Raw genomic sequence first — 20,961 nt, 5'->3', positions numbered from 1 at the left:
CTCCAAAATAACATGGAGCACAATTTGCCTCACTGTTACAACATCTGGACCAATCTTGATATTTTTGGTATAATTTTTTGGGAATTTTCTTTTCTTACTACAAAGTTGCTCCACGTCTTTTAATAGATTTTGCTTTTTTCCTTTCCGTCAGTTTTAACATTATACCTTTAACCTTATGAAGCCTTAGTTTTTAAGTATTAGAACTACTTGCACATTAAAATCAGTGCTTCATGCATTGCCCACATTGTTACAAAGAAACACACGGTGACATAAAGGAGCCAAAAAGATCACCGTGGCCAGTTCTAATGAGACAAAATTGAAGTAATCAACACTTCAGATTGTTTCGTTTTCCACGGCTTCAAATGAATATTTCAAAATAAATAAAAACTTAGATTTACAACCCAGGAGTTCATCCTGACCTTTCTTGGTAGAACCACTCATTAAATACTGGGGAGAATGAAACAATGTGAAATAAGTATTGACAGGAATTTATGTGAGACAAGTGTGGTACTTGAGTTAATTTCTTGCACTGAGCACCACGTCTCCTTGGTTGATTTACTTGGCCTTGTTTCATTTTTCACTGGAATAACTTATCGTTAGGAATAGCAGAGCACAAAAAACTGACCAGGTGACATACGAAGAGAGATTTTCCTGGATCAACAATGCAGCAAACATGGGGAGGGTGGCGGCTGTGTGAGAAGGAGGTGGGAACCTAACTATAAGTTAGGGGTCCTGACTTCCAGTGGTGGCGATGTGCTGAGCGGAACCACATCAAGTAGCTCTCCTCCCAAACGAACCCAATAGAGGCAATTTATCGGGAATTTCGGCTTTAAAAGCCCACCAAAACCCAGCCAAAGGCGAAAGGCACATAAAAGGAATATGCCTGGAAAAATAATAAATCGAAGGGGACGGTGAGATGCAAGGAGCAGCAGGGAAGGAAAAGGGCAGGAGCTGCGGGCGCGCAAGCAGGTGGCCCCACGAGGTGGGACAGAGATTCAGGCGAACCAGGAAGGGGAAAGTCTGGCGGACTGAACAGCGGAGCAGGGACAAGACGCGGCGACCAAACCCCGCCCGCCCGCTCACAGGGAGAAGAATGGAGAAGTGTGCTGAAAAGGGAGCTAAACGCCATAAGGGAGGCGATCAGGACGGATCTCCACAAGATGGTGAAGGAGGTGCTGTCTGAGGCGACAAACAAAAAGCAGCGAATCATCGGAAGGCCTGGGAAGGAAGATGGAGGCGCAGGAGAAAACAATCCTGGAGTTGGAGAAGGCCACCTCGGATCAGAGCGACAGGATTGTAGCTCTGTAAACTGAGGTGAGAAGGTTGGTGATGACCCAGGGGAGCCTAAGAGGGAAAGTGAAGGGCCAGGGAAACAGTTGCAGATGGCAGAACATCAGAATAGTGGGTCTGCCAGAGGTGATAGAGGGCAGAGACCCAACAGGCTACATCGTCCAAATGCTGGGCAAGCTAGTGGGGAAGGAGGGCTTTCCAAACCCCTCCCCAGAAATGGACAGGGCGCAGAGGTCACTTCGACCCAGGCCCAAAGACGGGGAGCAGCCCAGAGCGATTATCGCGCAGCTGCAACGGTTCCAGGACCGGGACAAAAATCCTATGTTGTGGCTCCGGCAGACGAAATCGTGCAAGTGGGAAGGGAAGAAGATAAGGGTGTACCAAGACATTGGGGCGGAGCTGGCAAAAAGGAGGGCAGAGTTCAACAGAGCAAAATCAGCACTCCACAAAAGTGGGGTGTGATTTGGGATGCTATTCCCGACCAGACTTTGGTAACATTTAAGGGAAAGGAACATCCCAGCGGAGGCTGATGAGTTCGTTAAATTGAACAAATTGGGGGAGGATTAGCCACAACAACAATGAAAGCCGCAGGGGTGGGGAAAAAAAGAATCAAACAAAAAGCAGAGGACAGATCGCAAACAGAGACAATAATACCATGAACTGTACGCATTTGTTTTCTCTTTTACGCGGGACTGCGCTGCCTCGTTTTCGGGCTCATCTCTTCCATCGAAAGAAAGGAGGGCGCGGCATGCCTCTCGGGGGAGAGGGAGCGCCTGGCACAAAGGGTTGGGTGGGGCAGAAGGGGGGGTGAAGGACACAGTGGGGGGGACAGGAGTTAGGGGAGGGGGTCAGGGGAGCGCAGAACAAAAAAGAAGCAAAGAGAAGGTTGAGGTAGATAAACAGAACGGTCACAGGCCTCGGCAGGCATGGAGCAGGATGAGGAACCGTGATGGCGCTGCAAACAGCCACTTGGGAGGGCATCAGGGTGAAGGGAGACCCCGGAGTGCAGGGTCGCATCTACTTGGCATACACATTGCTGGCGGCCCTGTTTGGTGCCACCTGGACAAAGGGAAACCCCGGAGCGCTGGGGCCCAACCTCATGGTGAGAACGGCGACCGCGGCCTTTTTGGGCAGCCCCCTAACAAAGGGGCCATCCAAAAATTATGCTCATCGTATAAATAATAAACACAAGGGGTTGGATTCTCCATTTCAGCGGCTAAGTGCCGGCTCGAACGTAGAATTTGCAAGAGTTTTATGACCAAAAAAGTCGGCGCCGACCCCTCTGATTCTGGGACAGGTGAGGGGCTAGCAGCGGTGAAACTTCCAGCTCCAGTGATAAAACGGCCGGGCCGGGTTATTGACCATGCACGCGCACGGTTGACGACCTGCAGCGGTCGCGCTGTACGACATGGTGTCGACTGTGCGCGGACCAGACCCACCATCTGTGACCCCGCAGGTCATCCCCTGGCTACCCCCCACCAGCCCCTCCAGCCCTCGCGGAAGTTACCCCCGGCCAGCGGCACAGATCCCGGTCGAGTGTGGCAGTGCTGGACACAGTCCGCAGCCGCCACGCCGCATTCTTGACCAATGCTACCACACGTATCCTGCGCCATCGGAAACTGGGACCATCGGGGGCGGAGCTTTGCAAAAAGACCTGCCGATGACACGCCAACGCCAACACAATGATGTGCGGCGCATGACGCGATTCCGCCATTTCTGGGAGGGCAGAGCAAGGCTGGCCAGCGACAAACCAGCAGCGGCCCGATTCTCCGCCTGATCACTGATTACAATATCGACGTAGGCAACGGAAAATCCAGCCCAAGATCTTTGTTGTGATCAGCCGAGGAGGAGAATTAAAGGGGAGTCAATTCAAATCATTCTCACTTGGTTATAGCAGACTGCCTGTGTGTTAAGTTTGATGTCGTTGTGCTGCAGGATCTCAACCACAAAGAACTGAAATGTGACTTCTTGTCACAGGTCGACACGGCAGCACAGTGGTTAGCACTGCTGCTTCACAGTGCCAGGGACCCAGGTACAATTCCAACCTCGGGTGACTGTGCGGGGTTTGCACATTCTCCGCGTGGTTTTCTTCCGGATGCTCCGGTTTCCTCCCACAGTCTAAAGATGTGCAGGGTAAGTGGATTGGCCATTCTAAACGATCCCTTAGGGCTGGATTCTTCCGCCCCGCGTGCCACTGACGAGACGCATGCGATGGCGAAGTCCATTGACCTCTGCCCAACGACCGGAGAATCCCGCTCTTCCACAGATTAGGTGGGGTTATGAGGTTACAGAGAAAGGGCGGGGAGTGGGCCTGGGTAGGGTGCACTTTCAGAAGGCTGGGGTAGACTTGATGGGCCGAATGTCCTCCTTCTGCACTGTAGTGATTCTATGATTCTTGCAGGCATTTCACATAGTTCCCACTTACTGTCCTTCAGCCTCGACTGGATTTGAACCCTGCTCGAAGGTTGGTGCAACTTTAAATAATAAAAAGTTAGTATTTAACTGTATTGAACAATGTACAACCCATAGATTATACATAATGCCCCCCAAAACAGTAGTTTTCTACAACCCCACAAAGTCTGATGCCAAAGTTTGTCACATGATAACCTTCACTCACAGCAGGAGGAACCTGCAATCATTCAGAATTTTAAAAAAAAGACAAAATACCTTTCTAGCAACGCACGAGTTACCACGAGTGAATTCACGGTTATTACATAGCCGTTGACTTCAGATTAGGAAAAAATGTAAATGGGCCCCAGTTGCACTCAGTCTTACTGTATTTAAAGGACTGTTTTGAGACCTGTTAGCTTCACGGGACTGTCAGCTCCTCCAAGCTCATTCAGGCAGCTGCTTCCAGTATCACCAGACCCACAGCAGATCCATAATGATGAGGTTCTACCGTACATGTATCGCAAAGCCTTCTCTTCACACTTTCACAGTTAGCAAGTCATTAATGTAACTCTGCTAAAACAGTAGAGAGAGCATTTCAGACCTGTCTTTGAATGCTAGTTTCCCGTAATGTCATTTCAGGACTTGCATATATATTTCTTTAAATCACAGGAAGTCAGGAGAATCTTTGAGGAAGAGCCAGTTTTTGCCGAGTACACGGTCTTCAGTGCTTTTAAATATTTCTGGCCTTTCCCAAAAAACAGCTCTTTTTCCTGGCATGCTGTTTCATAGCACCGGGCCCCTTAGTCTGAACTCACTCGCAACACGGTATTGTTTAACTAAGGAGGCTAAAACTGCCAAGCTTGATTCTGCCCATCCCAGAGGTAGAATTCCCACGTCCAACTCTGACACAGAGACAAGACAGCAAGTTAGGAGCGGGCTGCCCGGCTGATGTTTTCCTCTTTCATACCACATGCGATGAGACATCAGCAATATAATTGTTATTATTATTGCTTTGACTACCTAACACACATACCAGGATTCAAATTGTCCTATAATATCCCAAAGAAAGAGGAGCTTTGTCATTGGTTTGAAGTAACAAGGTTAATTACTTTTAAAATAGAGATTGCCCCCTTGTCAAAATAGCCCGTGTTGCTTAGATTGTAATAAAACAGCACAATTTGGTCACTTAACTAAGATAAAAGCTTTCTTTGATGGCAGAGTGCCTAACACGTTAAAGTAGTCAATAGTTGGCATCAGGTTCAAAGAATCTTGAATTAGCATAATTATTCATTTCTGTTGGAAAGGTAACAAATTATCCTTAGTAGTGTTGATTAGCAGCTAGCGATGTTTGAGAGAGTTTACGAGGATAGTGGCAAAGAAGAGTATTGTATGTAGAGTACAATAACGAATTTCCAATTGTGCCAAGTATGAGACCATCATCTAATTGTTTACTGTGATGGTAGACTTTTGACTATGAAGATTTTGTTTACAAAAGACAATTTTTAAAGAAGACGTTTCCATCAAATAAATCAAATGGATAAACATCAGCCTTGGCGACGATGTTAGTCCTGTTAATTGTGCCATTATATGCATGACGGTGTGCACAATTTGGTGAGAAGAGTTTCAGTATTACCACCGGAGGCTGACATTTCCAAGATTGCCAGGAGGAATGAATCGTTTTACTAAACAATCATCTCAGCTGTTTACATTGCAAATTATTACTACTGCTGCATTGTATTTTGCATAAATATTTGTTTCTGTGAACCAATTAATCATGAATGAATTTGGTCATTAGTTTAGTCTATGTGAAACAGTCTAAGGTGATTAAACTTTTACTTTCTAATTGACAGGAAGCACAGTGTACATCCTATATGATGAACCCCAATAAGCAGCCCACTGTGATGACAGTGTTCAGTAGCTCTGGGCTATGCTAATTATGTTATCAAGTTATTTGTGAGAGAAAATTGTTGGAAAGCCCACAAATGACTAATGACCTTTCCTCAGAGCCAGCAGATGTTATGGATGAATGGTTTATAAGCAGAGAGAGAGAGAGCCAGGGAAAACACAGTGAGAGGGAAAAAGTGACATGATTGTGGTGCAGGACATGAGATGATTAAATCATAGAAGTGATAATGATGTTACAAAAGGACACTATAATGAGAGAAGGTAAAAGGCACCTGATAAATGTATGCACACTTGTCAACCTGTGCTACGATAGCAATGAACAAGAAATGAAAACGCCATTGATATTTCACCAACCAGTCAAACAGCACCGATGTTCTGATAATTTGGCACATCATGTAACATCATATTACAGTCTTTCTGAGAACTTAAAGTGACAATGAAAAGCTTAATATGGCAATGGTACAATAAGAGATGTAATCAAAGCTTTGATTTGTATTGGACAATAAATAAGGGTCAGATTTTAAAAATAAGTGGCTGCACTGGGTATAATCCTCCATGATTTTCCAAAGAAGTAGACTAACTGGCCTATAGTTTCCTAACACCGGTCATTGGGAAAAGGTTGGCATCCATTACTAAGGAAATAGTCAGAAGTCATTGAGAAAATCACAACACAATCAAGAACAGTCAACATGGTTTTATGAAAGGAAAATAGTGTTTGACAAATTTATTAGAGTTCTCGGAGGATATAACAAGTAGGGTAGATAAAGGGGAGCCAGTAGATGTAGAGTATTTGGATTTGCAAACAGCAATTGATAAGGTTTCCCAAAAAATGTTCCTAACATGACAAGAGCTCATGGTGTTGGAGGTGGTATATGGGCATGAACTGAGGATTGGCCATCAAACAGGAAACCAAATCAGAATAAATCAGTAATTTTCAGATTGGCAAACTGTGACTAATGGAGTGCCACAGGGATCGGTGCTGGGTCCTCAGTTACTTATGATCGATATTAATAACTTGGTTGAAGGACAGTATTTTGTATCCAGGTTTGCTGATTATACAAAGATAGGGAGGAAAACAAGTTGTGAGGAGGATACAAAGAGTCTGCAAATTGATCTTGATAGGTTAAGTGAGTGGGCAAACATTTGGCACATGGAGAATAATATGAAAAACTGTGAGGTTGTTCACATTGATGGGAAGAATAGGGAAGCAAAATATTATTTAAATTGAGAGATACTGCAGAAATGGTGTTGGGCAGATGGATCTAGATGTCCTTGTACATGAATCACAAAATTAGCAAGCTGGTAGACAAACGGAATGTTAGCCTTTATTAAAAACGGGATGGAGTATAAAACAACGGACGTCTTGTTACAACTGTGCAGAACATTGGTGAGACAACACATGGAGTACTGCATACTCCTTACTTATGGGGCGCGATTCTCTTGCCATGTTGTGCTCAAGTGAAGGCACAACATAGCCGGAGAATCCCAGGAGAGCCCTCCAACGGACCTCCCAACAGCCTCCACACCACGCGGGACTTACCAGAGTCAAAACTCCACCCAAAAGGGGCAGGACTAAACAGCACTCATGGAAGTAGATCGTAAATCTACTTAAGACCTATCTGCCCGGGATCCACTGGCCTCTGTCGATTCTCCGGCCTCCCCAGGGAGACTGCAGCTGGGCGCCGATCAGTGCTGGTCCAACACAAACATGCGGAACCGCACCCAGGGAGTCTCCCGGGCCATCGGAGACCCCTGGGTGGTTAGGGTAAGTGCAGGGGTGCTCCCTGGCCCACCCCCTGGACCACAGGCACTTTTGCACTATCCAGCTGGCATCTTGGCACTGCCCCTGGCACTGTCAAGGTGCCTGGATGGCACTGCCAAGCAAACAGGAGCACTGCCTGGGTGTCAAGGTGGCAGTGCAAGGATGCCTGAGTGTCAGGTGGCACTGCCAAGGGTCAGGAGGCCATGCCCATGAAATGAGGGTGGAGGGGGAGTTTGACGGGTGGGGGAGTGCAGGACAGGTAAGTAGGGGCCTCTGGAAGGTTGGGGGGGGGGGGTGGGTGAGGCTCCTGGAAGAGAGGGGGTGCTGGGGGGCCTGAAGAGGGGGACCCCCTTGCGGGATGTCCTCACGTGGGGGAGGGTGGGGGGGGGGGGTTAGTGCCCATGTGGTATGGAGGGTAACATTTCTCATGGGTGGGGAATGAAGCTCACTTGAGAGATCAGGGCACCTTTTCAAATTGACGGCCTGATCTCGGAGTTCAAGTGCGGGCTAAACCGATGAGAAACTCCCCAGGGCCCTAAAAATTGACTAAGTGTCATTGAATAGTGATGGGGAACCGACGGGAATCTCCCTGAAAAACCTGCCACATATGACCTTAAAAATGTTTCCGGAGAATCGTGCCCATGGTTCCTTACTTATGGAGGATTATAATTGCACCGGACAGAGTTCAAGGTAGGTTTACTAGGTTGCTAAGTTGTCATATGAGGAAAGGTTGGGCAGGTTGGGCCTCTGCTCACCAAAGTTCAGAAGAATGGAAGGTGATCTTAGTGAGACATATGAAATTCTGGGCGAGCTTGACATGGTAGATGCTGAGAGGATGTTTCCTCATGGGGAAATCTAGAACCAGAGGGTTCCAGTTTAAAAATAAGGCGACTCCCATTTAAGATGGTGACGAGGAGGAATTATTTCACTCTGAGGGCTATGTGGAGGCTGGGTGTTACTCAAGGTTGGGCTTAGCAGACTTTTGATCTACAGGGGAGTCTAGATTATGGGGGTGGGGCAGGCAGGAAAGTAAAGTCCACGATCAGATCAGCCACGATTTTATCGAATGATGGGGCACACTTGAGGAGACAAATGGTACACTCCTGCTCCTATTTCTTACCTTAGATGTTAGCATATAAGTCAACTTTTGAAGCCTCGGAAAAATCCTTCCAAAAATTGGGGTCAATGTATATGCCGTGCATAGAAGTGAACTGTTGACAAGGTTGTGGGTGGTCACCATTTCAAAATGTCATCGGTGAAGGGTGGGAGTGTCTTAAACTCCAACACATCTTTGTATGTTTCTCTTTTCACAGTTACTGTTTGACGTGAGAACCTCCAGCAGTTAACCGCTTTTAGATTTCCAACATCCGCAGTAACTTTTTGAGAAACATATTCTTATGTTTGAAATCGAGATATTTAGATGATTTAAAAAAGGATATTGCTTCATTAAGAATGTATCATATAAAATGCAGTATTGCTCCAAGTGCTTTTACTTCTTGGACTTTTGAAAGTATTGTTAAAGTAGAAAGGGTAGCACCTGGCGTTAGCCCAAACTACATATCAACACTTGTAGTCCAACAAGAATCTCATGAGTTTGAACCCAGGCATTTCTGTCAATTGAGTTACTGTCTCTCGAGACCACAATACGAAGCATCAAACATTGTGAAACATGGAGAATAAAACTGATGCACGATCAATAACTACTAAAACGAGGTTGTAGTACAACTGAAGGCTTTAATAAGCTAGAAGTGTTCCCCAGCAGCTCAGGTACAGAATGAGGGCTGCTGGGACGGCACGGGTTCTTATACCCCGCCTATCGGGGCAGAGCTACCATACTCTACAGCCAATGGTAAAACCCCTACGTTTAACCAATGGCACTTCAGCCTCTCAGGTACCGTAATACCTGATATTACCACAAAAACAACTGGTCATTATATAGCACCTTGAATAGTAAAATGTCCCAAAGGACTTCAACGGCAACATTATCAAACCGCATTTGACACCAAGCTACATAAGGACATGTTAGTGCTTGGTCAAAGAGCTAGGTTCTAAAGGCACATCTTTTTTAAAAAGAACACAAGGCAGAGGGGTTTACGGAAGGAATTCCAGATCTTTGGGCCGAGGTAGTTGAAATCATGACCACCAATGCTAGAGTAATTAGATTCAGAGGGGTTGGAAGAGGGTACTATGTCCGGCATAAATGGATGGATTTTCGGGGAGGATCAGGTCTCGGTGGAAGGTGTGAAGGCCAAATGGGAGGATGGGCTAGGACCTATATTGGAGGAGGAGGTATGGAGTGAAGCCCTTTAGAGGATGAATGCCACATCATTGTGTTCGATGCTGAGCCTGATCCAGCTCAAGATACTGTTTAGGACCCTAACCCAGACCAGAATGGGTCGTTCCTTTGCGGTGCTAGAGGACAGCTTTTTAAAAGATTTAGAGTACCCAATTATTTTTATGTTCCAAATAAGGGGCAATTTAGCGTGGCCAATCCACCTAACCAGCACATCTTTGGGTTGTGGGGGTGAAACCCAAGCAGACACGGGGATTGAGGATAGGTTTGAGAGGGCCTGCAAATCACATGCGCACGTTCAGGTCCTGTCCTAAGCTTGTGGGGTTTTGGGGTCTCTCTTTTCGGCACCATATCGGCAATCCTGAACATTGAGTTGGAGCTTGATGAGTTGGAGGTTAGCAATGCCACCTAGCGCCTCAATGTGGTTTTTGCATCTCGACAAGGTCAAATACACCGTGAGGGGGTCAATTGTAGGGCTCTACTGGAAATGGCAGTCGTTGTATTTCAAGGAATTGGTCACTGTTAATTGTAAGAGGGGGAGCAGGGAGCAATGGGGATGCGGTTTGGTTTAGTGGATTATTTATTTTAGCATATTGATGCTGTTTGGACTTTTTGTATTTTTATTGGAATAAAATGACACAAAGTTTAATAAAACATTTTTTTAAAAAACCTTTTCTGGGTGTGGGGGGGGGGGGGGGAGGGGGGGTGGGGGGGGGGAAGAGGTAGGTTCGGTAGGTAAGAAAGAAAGAGGAAAAGATCAATAGAAGGGACTAAAAGGTAAGGGTGAAGGTCAACGAGCTCCCACAATCAGCAATGTGATAATGGCCTGATAGTCTGTATTTTGTAACATTGATTGAGGGATAAATATTGGTCAGGACACCCAAGGGTAACTCCCCTGCAACACACTGCCATGATTGAAGGAGTGTCAGCAATGATCAATAAATCATGAGGTAGTGCTAGGTAATGTGGGGACTGGATTTTAGAAACTCACAGGTGGTGGGAGGAAACTGCACTTTTCAAGATCTTGAGAATCAACGAGTTAGAAGGAAAGATTGTGAAATACACCCCATTGTCAACCCCAATTGTGAGGAGGAGGATAGAGCACAGATTTTCACTCAATCAGACAATCTGATGGTTGATCGTGGACCAATATTGATAGTCAGAGATAAATCCATACCCTAGACTCCCCTCACATAGTCCAAAATCTTCCAAGGTGATTAAAAACAAAAGGAATGGATAGCAGTGGAAGACACGGAATTGTTCCGGATATTTTTAGAAAGCCAGTTATAGTCCTTGATAGATGGGGGAGATTTTTATGAAGAAACCATTTGCTTTCCCATTACCTTCTGAGAGGACAGAAAGCTCATCGTTATTGTCGTGACCATTTTCAGTTATCATCTTTTCATGCTCTTGCAGGTAACTGTGATAATTGAGCGAGGCTGCCACAGGGTTGTCATAAGCGTTTTCTGCCGTTGCCGAGGTTGTTGGCAATTCCCAAGGTACCTCGTGCCGCTGAAACCAGAAATCAAAGTCCCATCCGGTCCATCCGTAAAACGCTAACGTGCTGAGAAAACCTTGCATTGGATTCAGGATACTCTGCAAAGGAAAATAGGGCTAGGTTTACAAATGGACACCGAGCACAACAGTACTATCACCGTGTAGGGCATTCAAGGATCATTCGCTTAATCTTCCGACTTTTGCAGCTTGTATTCTAAACAGAGATATCATGTTAAAAGGGAAAATTTTCCCAACCCTAGCAACAAAAAATACAATTAATCCACTGGTAACCTTTAGCTTTATTTGTCCTTCGAGATTCTCATTGGCCACCAATATTTGGCTGGAATCACACCGATCTTCTGAAATTACAGGAGCCCATGGAACGACACCCTCGGAATTCAAAAATAAACTTATTTATTCACTTATTCATTTATAAATACAGGCACTCCTCGGATTTGCAACACAATTGGTTCCTGAAAACCACGTTATACGTTGAAATGTAAGTCGAAACTGGTTTTCCCACAGGTGTTATGGGCCAGGGTTTAGAGAACCCCAAAGTGTATCATGGAGTTCACCTGACCCACAACCTTTACTAGATTGTGGTATGGGGAGCACACGGCCCACTCTACAAGTGTGGTACAGCAGAAATGGAAACGTTTAAAAAAAATTTCAAAACAATGTTTATTCTATGAACTCAAGTTAAAATTTTTAAAACATACAGTGAACATAAGACCATAAGACATAGGAGCGGAAGTAAGGCCATTCGGCCCATCGAGTCCACTCCACCATTCAATCATGGCTGATTTCAACTCCTTTTACCCGCTCTCTTTCCATAGCCCTTAATTCCTCGAGAAATCAAGAATTTATCAACTTCTGTCTTAAAGACACTCAACGCCCCGGCCTCCACCGCCCTCTGTGGCAATGAATTCCACAGACCCACCACTCTCTGACTGAAGAAATTTCTCCTCATCTCTGTTCTAAAGTGACTCCCTTTTATTCTAAGGCTGTGCCCCCGGGTCCTAGTCTCCCCTGCTAATGGAAACAACTTCCCTACATCCACCCTATCTAAGCCATTCATTATCTTGTAAGTTTTTATTAGATCTCCCCTCAACCTCCTAAACTCCAATGAATATAATCCCAAGATCCTCAGACGTTCATCGTATGTTAGGCCTACCATTCCTGGGATCATCCGTGTGAATCTCCGCTGGACCCGCTCCAGTGCCAGTATATACTTCCTGAGGTGTGGGGCCCAAAATTGCTCACAGTATTCTAAATGGGGCCTAACTAATGCTTTATAAAGCTTCAGAAGTACATCCCTGCTTTTATATTCCAAGCCTCTTGAGTTGAATGACAACATTGCATTTGCTTTCTTAATTACGGACTCAACCTGCAAGTTTACCTTTAGAGAATCCTGGACTAGGACTCCCAAGTCCCTTTGCACTTCAGCATTATGAATTTTGTCACCGTTTAGAAAATAGTCCATGCCTCTATTCTTTTTTCCAAAGTGCAAGACCTCGCACTTGCCCACGTTGAATTTCATCAGCCATTTCTTGGACCACTCTCCTAAACGGTCTAAATTTTTCTGCAGCCTCCCCACCTCCTCCATACTACCTGCCCCTCCACCTATCTTTGTATCATCGGCAAACCTAGCCAGAATGCCCCCAGTCCAGTCATCTAGATCGTTAATATATAAAGAGAACAGCTGTGGCCCCAACACTGAACCCTGCGGGACACCACTCGTCACCGGTTGCCATTCCGAAAAAGAACCTTTTATCCCAACTCTCTGCCTTCTGCCTGACAGCCAATCGTCAAATCCATGTTAGTACCTTGCCTCGAATACCATGGGCCCTTATTTTACTCAGCAGTCTCCCGTGAGGCACCTTATCAAAGGCCTTTTGGAAGTCAAGATAGATAACATCCATTGGCTCTCCTTGGTCTAACCTATTTGTTATCTCTTCAAAGAACTCTAACAGGTTTGTCAGGCACGACCTCCCCTTACTAAATTCATGCTGACTTGTCCTAATCTGACCCTGCACTTCCAAGAATTTAGAAATCTCATCCTTAACAATGGATTCTAGAATCTTGCCAACAACCGAGGTTAGGCTAATTGGCCTATAATTTTCCATCTCTTTCCTTGTTCCCTTCTTGAACAGGGGGGTTACAACAGTGATTTTCCAATCCTCTGGGACTTTCCCTGACTCCAGTGACTTTTGAAAGATCATAACTAACGCCTCCACTATTTCTTCAGCAATCTCCTTTAGAACTCTAGGATGTAGTCCATCTGGGCCCGGAGATTTATCAATTTTTAGACCTCTTAGTTTCTCTAGCACTTTCTCCTTTGTGATGGCTACCATATTCAACTCTGCCCCCTGACTCTCCGGAATTGTTGGGATATTACTCATGTCTTCTACTGTGAAGACTGATGCAAAGTACTTATTTAGTTCCTCAGCTATTTCCTTGTCTCCCATCACAAAATTACCAGCATCATTTTGGAGCGGCCCAATGTCAACTTTTGCCTCCCGTTTGTTTTAATGTATTTAAAGAAACTTTTACTATCATTCCTAATGTTACTGGCTAGCCTACCTTCATATTTGATCCTCTCTTTCCTTATTTCTCTCTTTGTTATCCTTTGTTTGTTTTTGTAGCCTTCCCAATCTTCTGACTTCCCACTACTCTTTGCCACATTATAGGCTTTCTCTTTTGCGTTGATGCATTCCCTAACTTCCTTTGTCAGCCATGACTGTCTAATCCCCCCTCTGATAATCTTTCTTTTCTTTGGGATGAACCTCTGTACTGTGTCCTCAATTACTCCCAGAAACTCCTGCCATTGCTGTTCTACTGTCATCTTAGCAACCATTAATTCAAATACAACCCCCAAAGAACACAACACTAAGTAATGCTTACGCTGTCCTTTTAACATCCAGAAGACTTACAAAAGAAACCCCTTTTAACAGAAGCACATCAGGTTAAAGTCACTACTGAAAACATTTATAATTCTGAATTCACCAAATGATCAAGAGATAGTCTTTTCATGGCAGAGAGAGCAACAGTACAGCTGCGCTGTCTGGCTTCAGCTCCCACACTGAAAACTAAACCAAAAACACACCCTGCAGCAAACAGCCTAAAACGAAAGTAAAAAGCTGACCGACAGCCCAGCCCCAACCACACTCTGACATCACTGATAAACACCCATTTCTTAAAGGTACATTTCTTAAACACCCATCTCTTAAAGGTACTCTCACATGACACAGGTACAATGTTATAAATGGGCGTTTGGTTCCTGAACCAAGGCACGTAAGGCTTTGTGAGATCTTGCTTCAGTATAATTGCCTAATAGTGTACTTCCCATGATATAATAGTGCCTACACTTTTGATGAAGGAGATGTGCTCTGAAAAGCTAGTGATTCGAAACAGACCTGTTGGACTTTAACCTGGTGTTGTAAGACCTCTTACTGGGCCCACCCCAGTCCAACGCCGGCATCTCCCCATCATCAGAACATGACTGTCTGGCTGGCGTAGATCCACCAATGTTCACTTCAAGTTAACAGAAACAGCTGCAAAACCTATATATTTGCTATTATCTAGTCTCTGTCTTCTTAAGTCTGCCTGTACTGCACCACTGGTCTCACCAAAGTCCCTGTCTTCTTCAGTCCGCCTGTACTGCACCACTGGTCTCACTGGAGTACAGATGGCTTTGTGTCCTTTTATATGTTTCAAACAGTTTCCGTCTCCCCAGATGATTTGTTTTCCAATCTCAGTTTCAGGCTTAATTTCCTTACAAACTGAGACGGCCAGTTTGCTTGCTCAGTTTCCCTTTACAATTAGGGTCTCCGAAATGCAAGCTTTGAAACCATAGATTCTATCACAATGATTCGAAGTAAACGACTGACACGATGACAATTCCTCAGTGACCACTGCAATTTCTACCTCATCGTTAAAGTCTTCTATTCGGTGTAATCTATAGAATCCCTCAGTGCAGAAGGAGGCCATTCGGCCCATCGAGTCCGAAAGAGCATCTTACCTAGACCCACTCCTCCACTCTATCCCTGTAATCCCACCTAAACCAGAGGCAGGCTTACAATGAAAAACACAGCGCTGCAATGGGGGGCCCCATACTAAGAGGCTCTGTGTGCCCACAAAAGTGCATGTCCCCTCTGCTGCGAAGCCTTCAGCAAGGCGAGGGGGCGGCGCTTGCCAACAGTTATCAAAGGGAGCAGTGGGGTGACTCTTGACCTCCAAGCCAAGGTGGAGGAGGGTGAGCAACCAATCAAAAAGAACAGAGGCCACTAGGCCAGATACCTTGCAGCAGAGCCAGACAGCCAGACTGGAGCACACGTGGTCGCGGGGCTCGAGGCCCGACCACCTGAGCAAGAGCCGAGAGGTGAGCAGAGCAGAAACCGGGAGGTGCGAAGAAGGCCAGGCAAGTGCCGGCGCCATGTCTCGGAGAAATGGGGAGCAGCTGCCAATAGGAGCGGGGTGACTCTACCAGAGCCAGCAGGCAGAGCTGAGTGAGAGAGGGAGGGCTGGGAGCAATGGGACTGGGCAGTAACTGGACTGGGCAGTGAGGGCGAGACTTAGGGTTTCTGCACCTTGCATTATGAGAGCGAAGGATTGGTGGTGTCAGGAGACCATTTATGTCATTTGAGGTGATGCTTGACATCATTGGGGGTCAGCCGCCACATCTCCAGGGGGAGGAGACGTGGGGTCCCCCACAAAGAGGGTGGGCACAGGGCTCCCAAAAGTGTAAACACACCTCTGACCTAACATCTTTGGACTCTAATGGGCAATTCTAGCATGGCAAATCCACCTAACCTGCATATCTTTGGACTGTGGGAGGAAACCGGAGCACTCGGAGGAAACCCACGCAGAAAAGGGGAGAACATGCAAACTCCACACCAAGTCAACCAAGGCCGGAATCAAACTTGGATCCCTGGTGCTGTGAGGCAACAGTGCTAACCACTGTGGCACCATACGTTTGGCAAAGCTTTTTCTCTCCCACTTCATAAACAAACCAGATATTCTCTCAATGTAGTTGTCCTCATCCTATAAAAGTAATCTTTGCCCCGACATGAGTAAGGGCTATTAATGAGCACCTTACTAGAGATAGAAAGTGTTCACAGGAACATATTGTACAAATCTCTGTCACACTGAGTATCACAGCTCCACCACACACACTGCCCTGATGGTGGATGGGTTGGGGAAGGGACTGTCGATGCCTTCTTCTGGAATGTGCTTCTGCAAAGAAGGTCTGGAAAGAGATGCTGCAGTTTCCACTGAGCAGCTGAGCAGGACTCACTGCTCTATGGGATATTCTCAGGGGCTTATACCAAACATCAACTACTGCCGGAGGATAATCAACTCAGTGAAACAGACAATCTTTGCTCTGCCTAAAACTGGTTGGTCCTCCATTGCAAATAGCGATCCATGGCCAAGTGTTTCAGACTGCCACATTCCAAGATCCAAGGCTATGTACTGAGGGACGCACTAAGGCTTGGGACAGCCACCACAAAAGGCTCAATGGGGAAAGAGCACTACAAACAAAGAACAAAGAAAAGTACAGCACAGGAACAGGTCCTTCGGCCCTCCAAGCCTGTGCTGACCATACCGCCCGCCTAAACTAAAATCTTCTACACTTCCGGGGTCCGTATCCCTCTATTCACATCCTATTCATGTATTTGTCAAGATGCCCCTTAAACGTCACTATCGTCCCTGCTTCCACCACCTCCTCCGGCAGTGAGTTCCAGGCACCCACTACCCTCTGCGTAACAAAACTTGCCTCGTACATCTACTCTAAACCTTGCCCCTCTCACCTTAAACCTATGCCCCCGAGTAATTGACCCCTCTACCCTGGGGAAAAGCCTCTGACTATCCACTCTGTCTATGCTCCTCATAATTTTGTAGACCTCTATCAGGTCGCCCCTCAACCTCCTTCTTTCCAGTGAGAACAAACCAAGTTTATTCAACCTCTCCTCATAGCTAATGCCCTCCATACCAGGCAACATCTTGGTAAATCTCTTCTGCACCCTCTCTAAAGCCTCCACATCCTTCTGGTAGTGTGGCAACCAGAATTGAACACTATACTCCAAGTGTGGCCTAACTAAGGTTCTGTACAGCAGCAACATGACTTGCCAATTTTTATACTCAATGCCCCGGCCAATGAAGGCAAGCATGCCGTATGCTTTCTTGACTACCTTCTCCACCTGTGTTGCCCCTTTCAGTGACCTGTGGACCTGTACACCTAGATCTCTCTGACTGTCAATACTATTGAGGATTCTACCATTCACTGTATATTCCCTCCCTGTATTAGACCTTCCAAAATGCATTACCTCACATTTGTCCGGATTAAACTCCATCTGTCATCTCTCCGCCTACGTCTCCAAACAATCTAAATCCTGCTGTATCCTCTGACAGTCCTCATCGCTATCCGCAATTCCACCAACCTTTGTGTCGTCTGCAAACTTACTAATCAGACCAGTTACATTTTCCTCCAAATCATTTGTATATACTACGAACAGCAAAGGTCCCAGCACTGATCCCTGCTGAACACCACTAGTAACAGTCATCTAATCAGTAAAGCACCCTTCCATTGCTACTCTCTACCTTCTATGACCCAGCCAGTTCTGTATCCATCTTGCCATCTCACCTCTGATCCCGTGTGACTTCACCTTTTGTACCAGTCTGCCATGAGGGACCTTGTCAAAGGCCTTACTGAAGTCCATATAGACAACATCCACTGCCCAACCTGCATCAATCATCTTTGTGACCTCCTCAAAAAACTCTATCAGATTAGTGAGACATGACCTCCCCTTCACAAAACCGTGCTGCCTCTTGCACTGTCTAAATCTCTCGCACCATAAATTAAACATCTTCATTAGTGTCACAAGTAGGCTTACATTAACACTGCAATGAAGTTACTTATAAAATCCCCTAGTCGCCACAGTTTGGCGCCTGTTTGGGTACACTAAGGGAGAATTCAGAATGTTCAGTTCACCTAACAAACACGTCTTTCAGGACTTGTGGGAGGAAACTGGAGCACCCGGAGGAAACCCAGGCAGACACGGGGGGAACGTGGAGATTCCACACAGACAGTGACCCAAGCCAGGAATCGAACCTCCATGGTATGCTGAAGGGTTAGAATAATTCAGTGGTCTTCTAAGTCTGCCTGCCTGTTCCAGTGGCGATTGCTATGGGCATTCAGAAAAACAGATTGATGAGACAAACTGTGAAGTTAATCGAGTGAACGAGCCAAACATTGACAATTCCTTAGCTGATTTGTTCCATGGCTTTCTGCTGAAGTGTTTAGCTCAAACTGTTTTCTTAAACCATTGCACTCCAATTTCCATCCACTCCAGCAGATTGCACCAGTTTCATGCAAGATTTACGCCCATCATCACTACTCCAGTGGGAGTGAAGATGAGATGAGCTAGAAAACAGTAAATACTTTTCTTGAATGCTTGCAGTTTTCCCATTGTTCCTTTCGGGAAAATCCCTCCCACGCAGTACTTCCACGCAAAGTTCACCTGAAAAAATTAATGGGAATCATGGAACTTGACAAGCGAGTACCTGGTCTCAAACCCAACCCAACAATACCTGGATTTAACCTTCCAAGGAAAGAAAGAGTGGCCCACCAGTAACAGGCTCAGGACTGGCCACGGTCCCTGCTAGGCCAACCTCCACAGATGGGGCATTAGTGTCAGCCCACATGTTTCTGTGGGAGAGAGTAAACCATGCACCACATCATAGAAGGATGTCCAATCCACAGACTCAGTGGAGGCCTATCCCCACTCAACACAGCAGGACCAGAAGAAACTGCTTGGCTAAGGGACTTTGGATTCGTTAAATAAATAAACAACCACAAGATGTAGGAGCAGAAGTAGGCCATTCGGCCCATCGAGTCTACGCCGTCATTCAATGAGGTCATGACTGATCCGATATAATCCTCGACTCCACTTTCCACCATATTCCCTTATTGATTCAAAATCGGTCTATCTCAGCCCTGAGCATACTTAATGACCCAGTCTCAACAGCTCTCTGCAATAAAGAATTCCACAGATTCACTACCCTCTGAGAAGAAATTCCTCCTCATCTTTGTCTTAAATGTGCGACACCTTACTCTTTGATTACGCTCTCTGGTCCTCGACTCTCCCACACGAGGAAACATCCTCTCAGCATCTACCCTGTCAAACCCCCGAGAATCCTCTATGCCTCAATAAGGTCACCTCGCATTCTTCCAAACTGCAATAAGTACAGGCCCAATCTACTCAACCTCTCCTCATAAGAAAATCCCTCCCCCCAGGATCAACCTAGTGAACCTTCTGCCTCCGCTGCCAGTGTATCTTTCCTTAGATTATGGGACCAAAACTGTTCACAATATTCTGCGTGTGGTCTACCTAGTGCCTTGTATCGTTTTAACAAGACTTCCCTATTATTATTCTCCATTCACTTTGTAGTAAAGGCCAACGTTCAATTTGCCTCCCCAATTACCTGCTGAACTTGCATTCTAGCTTCTTGTGATTGATGTACGAGGACCCTCAACTCCCTCTGTGCTGCAGTTATCTGCAGTCTTTCCCCATTTAAATAATATTCAGCTCCTTTATTTTTCCTACCAAAGTGCATAACCTCACATTTTCCTACTTTATATTCCATCTGTCAAGTTTTTGTCCATTCACTTAAGCTGTCTATAGGGTCTAGGTAGGGTGCTCTTTCGGAGGGTTGGTGTAGACGCGATGGGCTGAATGGTCTCCTTCTGCACTGTAGGGATTCTATGATTGGGATTCTATGATTCACTCCACTAGTTACAGGTTGCCATTCTGAAAATGTTCCTCCAACCCAACTCTCTGTCTTGCAGAGCAGACTCAAGCCATTTTTCATTGGCAATAAGAATAAATTAGCTCAAGGTGTTGAGTCGGTTTCTTTAATCTTGCCTTTCAAAATTTAAAGGACCATACTGCATTTCCCACCTTGACAGCACCTGAGGCAGAATTATGCAGTAAATCCCTTTCTGGAGACGCAAGCCAGTAATTTCTGCGGAGGGTTCTTCCAGTGATCTGTCATAACTGTGGCAGATGACGAGCATACACCCCAGAGAAACAGAATGTAAGCATCCTTTAACCTGTTCCTCTGGATATTCCCACAATCTTTCACCAACATTATGAGAACAGGTCTGGCAGCTCCTGCAGAAATTCTGTCAAAGATAGCTCAAGCCTGCCCCCTGGTGGCGACAGTATATAAAAACCGAAATACTCCACTAACAAATCTAGCACATCAGTGCAGGATGTAACAATATCAGTAAAAAGTTGTTTGCCCTGATGCCACAAATCCAAGAATCTCCACATTAGTTATACCTGGGTAGAGCTCGCCTCTCAATTTTCCTTCCACATGCAAGACTTAAAAGCCTAACATTTTTTAAAATGAGGGTTGCTGAAAAATAGACATGCAGTCGAAGCTTTTTGTCTTGCACTCATCAGGACAGATGCAAGAATGCCAAATTTCAAAGGATATGGGCAGAGCTCAGAAATAGGAAGGGTGCAGTAACAATGTTGGGGCTGTACTACAGACCTCGCAACAGCGAGCGTGAGATAGAGGTACAAATAAGTAAACAGATTATGGAAAGATGTCGGAGCAACAGGGTGGTGGTGATAGGAGATTTAAATTTTCCCAACATTGACTGGGATACACTTAGTGTCAGAGGTCGAGATAGAGGAGAATTTGTAAGGAGCATCCAGGAGGGTTTCTAGAGTAGTATGTAAATAGTCCAACTCGGGAAGGGGCCATACTGGACCTGGTGTTGGGGAATGAGCCCGGCCAGGTGGTTGAAGTTTCA

General features: G+C 45.8%; 1 protein-coding gene across 1 annotated transcript in view; it reads right to left on the bottom strand.

The window, feature by feature from the left end:
- Window positions 1-20,961, bottom strand: part of gpr143 (G protein-coupled receptor 143) — a 120,813-nt gene that overhangs the window by 28,219 nt on the left and 71,633 nt on the right. The window contains exon 8 of the mRNA XM_072477107.1: window positions 10,985-11,237. Coding sequence (XP_072333208.1) covers window positions 10,985-11,237 — 253 coding nt within the window. The remainder of the gene's footprint in view (window positions 1-10,984; window positions 11,238-20,961) is intronic.

This window comes from Scyliorhinus torazame, chromosome 15 (genome assembly GCF_047496885.1).
Source record: "Scyliorhinus torazame isolate Kashiwa2021f chromosome 15, sScyTor2.1, whole genome shotgun sequence".
In the NCBI taxonomy this organism is placed as follows: Eukaryota; Metazoa; Chordata; class Chondrichthyes; order Carcharhiniformes; family Scyliorhinidae; genus Scyliorhinus; species Scyliorhinus torazame.
This window is presented reverse-complemented; position numbering and strand designations above follow the sequence as displayed.